Raw genomic sequence first — 10,539 nt, 5'->3', positions numbered from 1 at the left:
CTTCCAATTCCAATTCCAAATGCCTAGTGTGATTTGGTTCGGGTTGAGGCGAACCCTTGCCCAATTCGAGATAGCATTCCTTCAACCCTAATCCGACCCAACCCGCCTCTAAATCTCTCAACTCTAATCAAACCCATCTAACCCGAAATCGGGTCGCATAAGGGTTGAGTCGAGTTGGGTTGCCAAGGCATCAACCCAAACCTGATCCGAAATTAAATCGGTTTGGCTTTTCCCAACCCAACCCGAGCCAAAATCGGGTTGAGCCCAAGTGCCCAACCCAAGTTGCACCCCTATAATGTGCGTCTTAAGGGCCATCCTACAAGGGTTTCCTCGTGTAATTTCCCTTCTATGTTTTTAAGCGATGTTCTAGTTTGTTCTGATTTCGTGAATGTGGAATATGCAAAAACAACAACGATTAGAACGGGTCAATCCTGTACGTTCAAACCAATCAATAAAATTGAAGTGGGCCCTACTTGATCCCCCACCTTCCTTATAAGATGAACTGTTCTGAGTTACATTGTCAACTCGGTCTGTTGGACTGAGCTCTGTCCGAGTTCCCTCCCACCTTCAAAGCCTACTTATTTATGCTTCAATCAAAACTCAAGAGAGTGAGAAAACCCTCGAGAGCGGTCTTCGTCTTGTCTCGCGAATCACCATCACAGATATAGAAATGGTAAGATTCGAGCACTAAACCCTTATTCCATCTCTTCTATTCTTTTCTATTGTCATAGACAGATCTAGGGTTTTTAGGGTTTTTATTCTGCAATTTCTCTGAATCTCAGGCTCCGGCATCAAAACCTATCAGCAGTCCCGTTCCAGATGCATGGTATCCGGCCTTGGCCTTTCTTTTGATAGCATTGGGCCTTAGCGTTACCGCTCTTTTCTTCATGTAAGCACCCAAAAAATACCCCTCTGTTTTTTAACTTGTTGAAGAAAATAGAAGAAAATTATGCTTTTTAGTGCGGATTATGTGTTCGATCATTGATTGTTTTATTGAATACTGTTGGGTTTTTTTTTTTTGGGTTCCTCTTTTGTTGGAATTATGTGTAAAATTAAGCACCCACATACCCATCCCCCCTTTTTTGTTGTTGGAAAGAAGAAGAAAATTATGCATTTTCTGTGAGGATTATGTGTGCGATCATTCATTCTTTCTTGAATTCTGTTGGGTTTTTTGTTCCTTTTGTGTTGAATTATGTGTATAATTGTGCAATTTTTAGAAGACGCGATTGGCATGCAAACAATCTCATAGAGGGATCACCATGTTCCTCACACATAGCACAGATCCTAGTAAAGGACCAGATTACATTACAAGCCACCAGCTTGTTGTCTGAGTACTTTGCACTGTGAGTTTTTTTCTGGGAGCATATGGGATCCTAACCTTAGTAGTCCTAATGTGCAATCCCGCACGGAACTCTCTCCTCTTCCCTCTCTCACACTTTCAAACCTCCCCTGCTTGATTTTTTAGCATAAGCTTGAACCCACAGTTGCACAAGCGTTGTGCGTTTAATATCCTAAAGTCAGTGCAAACTCGGGGCTTTTGAGTATCAGATAAAAGTGTCTTCTTATAGGTTAAGACTTTTTGATCTCTCAACCACCAATCTTGAACCCCACACCTCATGGCAAACTTCTTATAGGTTAAGACTAAGCTATCGTAATTCATATATTGCTCCGGTAGTGCTCGGATCCTTCAAAAGCTTGAGATTTCCGAGTATCAGATGGGGATACTGGGATAAGGGTAAAAGATGCACCTCAAATAATATATTTTGCTTCCCTCTCTCAGCCCTTTGCCCCCTTTTTTCTCTGTTCATAGTATCTACTAGATCCTTTTATTCTTGCATACATTGTGACCCATCATACCCCTCTGCATTTTTGTTTAAATTTCAGTAATTGTGCTTTTATTTAATTCCATAATGGTTTTGACTATGCTATGTTTATCCCTGAACAAATTATGTTCAATTAGTGACTTAAACCTCGAGCGGATAGCTAAGTCAACCTTATTAATTAGGCTGTTGTCGCACTTATGGTTAGGGCTGACCATAGTTAGCAAAACATGACATGGCAAAAAAGAAAAGCGAGATGAGAAAAATCGGGTTTAATACGGTAGTGGTTCAAAAAACCACAATAACAAATGGTCAAATAAATAGAAACGGAAAAAAATATGTTCAGATTTAATAATAACTATGGGGCAGTCATTGTCATTCTTAAAGAAACTAATTAAACCAATATAATTTTTTGATAGGTATTCAACTAATATGATTGTTAATAGTAATCGTTCAAAAAATATAATTATAATTATTAAGATTTTATATAGTTTAAGTTAAGATTTAACTTGACCATTCAAAAAAACAGTTAGATTTATACAATTGTTTCAGTGTAGTTCCTTTATTAAGTTCATGGTGCAAATCCAGGGGTTCACTTCTGATTTCGTTGTACATTAGGAGCTCAATGGGTTAACCTTGTAATTAAAGTAGTCCAAAATCCAAATCATACCCAAATTCAGATTAGAAAATGTAGAAATCATCAAAGTAGCCTAGGATGCTTACGTTGAGTTAATTGACAAGATGATTCAACAGTGAGTCTAAACCGTTCTCAAGCATGCATTGACAATAGCTATTCTCATACTTGTGTAATAAATTCCTCGAATTGGTTTGCCATTTCTATAAAGGATATAATTGACAACACGGAATTTCACATTATCCCTTTCTTGCAATAGATCCTGGGGAGAAAGCGTTGCTAAATTGATACCATCAGCTATTTCATATGTATCAAATAAAGACCATCTATATATGAGGCTGCAATGAATATAGATCTGAATTCAATAAAAAATCAAATAAAATGTGTCCAAAGGCTAAAATAACAATAGGGATCTCACCCAGTAAAAAGTCAGCATCTTGGTCTGAATCACACGTGTAGGTCTAAGATGATGAGGAGAAGTCTGGAAGCTTCGATCAGTCCCAAAGTAGCGGCGATCAATGGCGTGGTGTGTCAAGAGCAAATAATATGATGTAGATACGGAAATGTGCAACTCCGGGTAACAAAGAAGCGTAGAAATAATAAAGCATGCAGTAATTTGGCTGAATCGGGAAGGAAAACCACACGTGTAGGAGGTTTAAGATGATGAGGAGAAGTCCGGAAGCTCCGATCAGTCCCAAAGTAGCGGCGATCAATGGCGTGGTGTGTCAAGAGCAAAAAATATGATTTAGATACGGAAATGTGCAACTCCAGGTAACAAAGAGGCCAAGAAAGAATAAAATATGCAGTAATTTGGCTGAATCGGGAAGGAAAACAACACAAGGCTGTCCCGGACAGCAAGGTGCAGCACTAGGACGAGGTAGTGACAGAGGGACTAGGAAAATGAAGGGAGAGTGGACTGTTATGATTAGCGGCCCCTAAAACACTACCATACAGCCCTAGGAGTGCATGGATAGCAAGATATGAAGAAAAGACGGCAAATGAAAGATAAGGATGAGACGAGAGATGGGAGGAAGGGGTAGAAAAATGAGAAGATATGATATCGTAGCAGCCATGGCAACAAATCAGTCAAGGGACTAATTTAGAGGGGAAAACGTAGAGATAAGCGGGGAAAAAAAGAAAAGGGAACAAAAGGGAAGAAAAGAGGATAGATAGGGAGAAAGAAGAGGTCCAACGGAGAAGAGGGATAAAAAAGGTAGCAAGAGGGGAGGGGATCGAAGGAGAGGAGAGATTGCGGGTCAGGTACGATTTCCCAGTGGGGGGGGTTGCACATCCAAAATCATTTTTCTCCTCCTTGAGTCTCTTATAATAAAACTTAAGTGAATATTAGTGCCCCCTCCCCCTCTGTAACCAATGAGATTCTTTTAAACTTAGATTACTTAAGTGATTACACAATTACTTACCTCACTTAAAAACAAAGGGGAAACTTGTAACTCAAGGGCAAAAAATTCCAACTCGGGAATAAGGCATTTGAAGTAGTGTGTGAGGTGGTGAGTCCTAGATGATGTGCACAACCCCCCACGTCTAGGCCCTAAATTAATAATATTCTAAAATGAAAGGTCCTAGATGCCAGAAATAACTGCAAAACCAATATAAAGTCTCTAAAGTAACATGTAGTCATGGCCAAATCACATCAGTTCGTGCTTATTTCATGTTATTAAGATAAAGCCCATCATAGATTGCCTCAATGCCATAAGTCGTAATTACTTGAGCTCTAATATGTAAAGACTAGAGGTTTTGGGGTTGGACTTTAACCTCAATGAGACTCTCCTTTCATCTATTCTTTTGTGCCCCCCCCCCCCCCCCCCCCCCCCCCCACCCCCCTCTCTCCTCTTCTTCTTCTTCATCCATATGATTTGTATAAGTGTATTGTTCGAAGATTAATATGGTACCAGAACTATAGATGGTCCTGGACAAGACACAAGACTTGCGTTCATGAATTTGTTGATTGCCGGTTCCGGGGACCTGTTCCGAGTTCAAATCGAGTATTATACTCTATGACTTTAAACCTGATTTTCTTCTTTCAGAGTGAGTTGAGGCTTTCTACATTTAGTACCATTTCAGTACGTTGCTAAGCCGAGTGCAACAAAGAGTGTACTTGCTTGTTTAGTGATGCAAGTTGGGCTCCAGGGCCACAGACGGGTTCTAACCATCATTCCAAGATTTGCAGTCCTATACATTTCCATTATGTTACCTAGCCAAAGCTGCCACCTCATCTCCAAAGTCAAACGGCTGTTCTTCCTTCCCTGCTCCCACATGCGGTGGTGGGCGGAGAACTCTATATGACCGGTGGCAGGTTATCAGAGACAAGGAGACAGCTGATTTCTGCCTTGCTAGGGTGGTCCCCTGTGACTCGCTCAAGTGAAGAGAGAGAAGATAGCGTAGGTTTCTCTGAAGGTAGGATACCAAAAAATAGGCTACTTATGGATTTACATTAACATGAACAGGAACCTGGCGAGTGAAGTGTCTAAGCCTTTAAGAGTGAATAGGGTGAGCAACCAAGCTTAAGAGAGAAGAGAGTACCAACCTAATAAGGGCTAATAGGGGCGTGATAATGGCTAATAGGGGACTTCAATTTTGAGATCTTTAGATTCATAGAACTTATTGGAGATATGTAGATTCCTAAGATCCTGATAGAGTCTCCATACTAAATAAGGGCTAATAGGCCCTCACCCTAAATGCCCTTCTTAGACTTTATTATTCTTGAGTGGAGTTGCTTTCTGGTTTGGTAAGCCCACCTTACCCAAGCAAGAAAAGCTACGTTCGTTCCTCCGGAAGGATGGAAGGGGACGGAGCGAAAGGAACATGTAGATAAATGCTTCCTGGAATGTGGTTCATTCCGGAACGCAGTATGGAAACGAGTGCAGGGTACGATGGTAGCTTGGTACGCGGTACGATGATACCTACAAAACTTCATTCTCTCTCAACTTCTATTTTCTGGAAATTTTCAGATAACGTCGGACTCTCCTTTCTTGAAATATCATCAAACTCTAACATCGGGACTAAATGAAACTCTGGCGGTGATCATCCTCTTTGTTTATGTTAGAAATATTGATGATTTAAGCAACCTTGGTTGGAATGACACTGTTCTAAATGCAACCCTGGTCTGATAGGATTGGGGGCATGATTGGAAACGACGAGAGGTGATCAATGCTTTCTCAGGCCTTGTTGGCATTGTTGATTTGAAGGAAGCCGAGATAAAAGCTCTCCTTGAAGGTTATTTCCTGCAGCTTCTCAATGATGTCCAAGGGAATAGCATTTGGTCTGAGAGTGACTCGACTAATGTCAATTCATTGGTCGCCATTACATCCTCGGCTCCATGGAGACTTGCAAATTTGATTTCTCACATTCGCAACTGATATCCCCCGCGTAGAAAATACCTTGGCTGATGAGTTAGCAGAGCATGGCAATATGATTGTTTCAAACTCCTCACATTCTGTGAAGTTGCTAGTATTAGTTTTGTTGGGTTGGGGCCACCTCGACCCTAGCCTTTTTTTTTAATAAAATATTTATCATTTCAAGAAAAAAAAATTCAATTAATTGAAGTCAAATGTGGGGTTTTTCGGAGTTTGAGAGGGTTGACGCAAGGTGGGCAGGTGCTAAGTAGATTGCTGAGCAGGGCAAAGGAAAGTGGAATGATTGAAGGTGTGTTGATTTGGAGGGGAGAAGGATATGTATTCATTACTCGGCTATGTTTGCGGATGCTACCTTGATATTTTTGTTGTGTAGCAAAAGAGATGGTGCATAACTTGAAATACCTTCTTGGGTGATTTGGGGATCTGATTTGCGAGTGAATGTGAGCAAGAGCTTCATGATAGGTTTTAGCATGGCTCATCATAGCAGGCTTTTGAACTTGGCTGGGGTGTTTGGATGTAAAGTATAGTTGTGGCAATCTCGTATTTGGGCCTACTGCTTGGTATGGAAATTCTTACCAAGGCTCTGTGAGCCTTGCTACCGAATGGAGAGGAAGTTGGTTGGGTGGAATAAGGGATAGTTTTCATTTGGAGATAGATGGACATTGATTGGGGCCACAAAAAGAGATTGTGAAGACATCGAAGAAGTTGCAAAGGAGTTTCCTTTAGGGGTAGGGGAGGAAGATAAAGCACTTGGTGAGGTAGGCAATTGAGAAAAGGAGGGGAATTGGGATTGGGGAGTCTTGTCCTTTGGAATAAATCACTCCTACGGATATGGATTTGGAGATTTGTTGGTGCAGATTTTTTTTGTTGTTGTTGGGGGGGGGGGGGGGGGGGGGGCGGCGGGCGGCTAGGTTTAGAGGTCAAGGGTTGGGAATATGTGGGTCAGACTGTTAAGTTAGGACTTAGGGGTGAATTCTTGTGAAAGGTTTGGTTGAGGGTGGGAAGGAGGAAGGGGATAAGGTTTTGGGTGGATCTAACCAACCATTCCTCGTGCCATGCTCTCACGGATCTTTTTAAGCTAGCTAGAGGCAAAAAGGCTAATCTTTGATTGTTATGAGAGAGTGGTCTGGGGATGGTGTTCCATAAAAAAATTTAAGGATTTAGTCTGTCACTCTTCTCATCCTTAGTTTTTTGGAGGGTTTATGTTTTCTCAAGTAGTTGAGGATCGTAGAGTAAGGGTCGCGAAAGCTCAATGCAGTTTCTCATTGAACTCCTAGGATTCAAGAATTTTGTTGGATGTGGTGCATGGTAAGATCAGCACTATTGACAACCTTAAGAGCTCTTTCATTTGGAAACTGGGTGTGTTTTACCAAAGAATGTGGAGGAATCAGTTAGTTCCATCTTCATGCATTGTTCTCTTACTCGGATTATGGGCATGGCTCTCAAATGGTTCAGGATGACATGGGTTTCCACGGAGTCGTTTGGGGACCTTAATTTAGGCGAAGTCCTTAATCTACTTTTGTTTTGGTTTCTCTTATGAAATATTTATTGCTTGTACGGTTTTAATGTGTTACTCATTTTGCTGGATATGCTTTAAAGTATTATGCTACTATGAAATAATATTCATGTAGTAAACTATCATTTCAATACAATCATAACTGGATGAAGTTGTTAGCGTGTTGGTTCATTTGGGGTTGATGCGTCTGACCTGGCATGTGTCTCAGTTTCTAACCTAAGTATGCAGATTCATATAAGAAAATTCCCATGATTGGATACAGCAAAGGCTTTTTTTTAAAGATGAAACCAGTTGCTCATAACACAAGATTGAGTAGTGGTTGACATTATGGGTGATGTATAATTTGGTAACCATTCCTCTCCCCTCTTTCTAGTTTTCATGTGGACCATCCTCCACCACATTACCATTAAAATAAAAAATAAAAAATCGTCCACCACATTCAATCAAGTAAATCATCTATTTGAGCTTTCGAAAGCTCTAGGATCAAGTGGGTCCATTGGGCACATTCCACCATTTCCTGATTCTCAAAAATTGCACCAAGTGGCAATTCTATAAATTTTACAGCTGACCATGGTCAAACTGTCACACGTCGTGGTATTCTCCTTTTCTCCTCTTCTGAGTTTTCAAGAATAGGTGTGGGGTCTGCTAAGGATTACACATGGGATTCTAGAGTTTAGTTGCTAGATTAATTGCTTTAGAGTTGGGTTAGTAGTTACTACTAATTTGGTTGAGATATTTTAGATAGTAGTTTATTGAAGTTAGTTTCCTAATTAGTATTAGAGGGCCTTCAGCTGGGTTGTAAGTTACGAGTCTCCAAGCACTACTTGCTAAAAAGCTTGTTGCCTAATGCCTATCTAATACAGACAATTGGAAAAAGGAACTGATCCTAATTAATTCAATCAATTAAAATAGAAAGTTTTGGGATAAGGAACAAGCTTTTTTAGCAACTTGTGTTTGGATTTGGAAACTATAGTTTCTATTCGACGTCAAATTTCTGTGGGGGTTTCGACCTCTATAAATTGTTATGCCTAAGGGCTTTTGATCATTATTGATGAAGGGATGAAATTGAGTTGCTTGAGCAAAGATTATGGCAAGGTCTTCTCTCCTCTAGGGTGTGAGAGAGACCACAAGGGACCAGAGGTGTGAGACTTTTGGGTATGTTGGTCAGACTCCAACTAACTGTTTTCTGTCCTCTACTTTTATCTTCTTCTCCTTCATCTTCTCATTGTTATTCTCGTGTGTGTTGGATGAACCCTAAATCTGGAATCAATTCTATTACAAACCCAAGACTGGCTCTTGATTGCTCACGAAATCTGGAATTGAGCTTAACCCCGTAAAGTTAGAAATTGGATTTTTCTGAAATTCTGAGTCATTGCTTTCCACAGTGTCAGATGAAACATGCAGATCTGCAATTTCATCAGATTTGAGGTCATCCAACGCTTGGATTGGATTTAAAATTTAGTAGTCACCTTAGATTTTCATCTAGTACCATATATCTAATTTTGGTCTGATCCAACAGTCAATTCATATTTAAATCAGTGAGACACTAGCTTAATATTGATATTGGCAGTGACAAAATTTTCAAATTGCTATTTCTTGGACTTTCCCACTTGGATTCCATCTAATTCACCTAGAAAGGCTATTATCAACCTTTCCTTCGTCAAGGTTGTCCTATGTCATGGTTTTTTTCATAATGCACAGATTAAAATGGATGCATTTGTTAGAATTCTTTTACATGCTCAACATAGAGAGCATGGTAAACATCACACAAGTTATATACAGTAATTAAACTAAATTTGTCGCCTGTATGATTTTCTTTTAACCTCGCTACCTTAGGTTATGGTTTCTGAAAGTAGACATCTGATGTGGTCTTTTGCAGCTACGAAGCTACTTCATCCAGGCGAAACCGCAGCTTACCCAAGGAGCTTACAACTGGGGCAGTGGCATCTGTTTTCTTGGTATTCTTAGAATTTATTATTTCTGTTATCTTTAGCTTAATTTGGCAGGCCCTGAAGATTAATCCAATCTGTTGCTAAAGCTGAAAATTGGTCTTTTCTATTGCAGGGTTTTGGATCTTTATTCTTGCTCCTGGCCACAGGTGTTTATGTTTGATTCCAGTGAAGACTCATTCTTCCAAAGAACCTCAGCCAGTAGTTTTCCATGAAAATGAGATAATTTTTGACATTATTGGTTAACCTTGTGCCTGTTTCTAGAGATGTGGGAGCCTCTTTGCTTCATTTAAGAAATTCATACATATTAAGTTATGGAAGTAGCAAGGTAAGTTGGTTTGGTTCCACCTCTTTGCAATTAAATTCTCCTTGCTCCCTCTTTTCATCTTTCCTTGATACAATTTTGTGGCTATCTAATGGTATACAACAATGAAATAATTGCATGCATTTTCAATTTTTGGCCATGCTGAATTTTTTGTGTATGCAAAACTTTTATTCCCTTTAAAAAGTTCAATGAAAAAGTTTCCCAGGAAAAAATAAAATAAAATCAAAGCTAGAACATGGGTTGTTTTTTTTTCTATGTAAAATCTTTTATCTAACCTAAATGAGTAGTTTACCATACCTTGGAAAATTAGTTTTCCAGTGAAAAGAATTTTAGGAAGATTCTTTTGAAGTTGTCAAACATGTCCTTAGAGATTCACAATTTGGAAAATTTTTATTGTTGGATCGATTCATCACAATTTCTTCAGTGCACGGTGGTGTGAAGATTAATTAAGTGTCAACCATAATGAACTGGTTGGGCTCTCTCTCTCTCTCTCCTAAAATTTTCAATGATAGTATCAACACACCATAAGATCATACCTGATGAAGTGCATCGAAACAACTCAAATGGGTTGACCAAGGCTACAACTGGATGGAGTGTGCTACTCTTGTTTACTCGATTGACTATCTTGTCATAGTTAAGTTCTTGTTGCTGGTTATATCCTTGTTAACTGAGAGAGCGTTTGCTAAATGTAGAGCTAAGTAAGTCTGCAATACATCATAAGCCTTTTCTATATCCAACTATAGGCAACAGAAACCTCCATTACTGAATTTGATGCCCTGGAACCATATTAATAATTTTGGTGAGTCCGAGCTTTTTCTATTCTTTTTGTAGCTAGATCTTTCAAGATCTCGTTCAGAGTCGATCATAACCCTAATCAAATGCAATAGTGAAGGTCCCACAAACTCTCAAATTGCCTTGTAG

General features: G+C 39.7%; 1 protein-coding gene across 1 annotated transcript; it reads left to right on the top strand.

The window, feature by feature from the left end:
* Positions 1–513: 513 nt before the first annotated feature.
* Positions 514–9,638, top strand: LOC143851253 (uncharacterized). The gene is made up of 4 exons (XM_077360609.1): positions 514–673; positions 783–889; positions 9,224–9,302; positions 9,409–9,638. The coding sequence occupies exons 1-4, from the start codon at positions 671–673 to the stop codon at positions 9,454–9,456; spliced, it is 237 nt and encodes a 78-aa protein (XP_077216724.1). The 5' UTR covers positions 514–670; the 3' UTR covers positions 9,457–9,638.
* The last annotated feature ends 901 nt before the right edge of the window (positions 9,639–10,539 follow it).

This window comes from Tasmannia lanceolata, unplaced genomic scaffold, assembly GCF_043159265.1.
Source record: "Tasmannia lanceolata isolate RefF3 unplaced genomic scaffold, GAP_Taslan_0.1 ptg000003l, whole genome shotgun sequence".
NCBI classification, from domain to species: Eukaryota; Viridiplantae; Streptophyta; class Magnoliopsida; order Canellales; family Winteraceae; genus Tasmannia; species Tasmannia lanceolata.
Note: the sequence above shows the minus strand (reverse complement) of the source record. Positions and strands in the feature narration are given on the sequence as shown.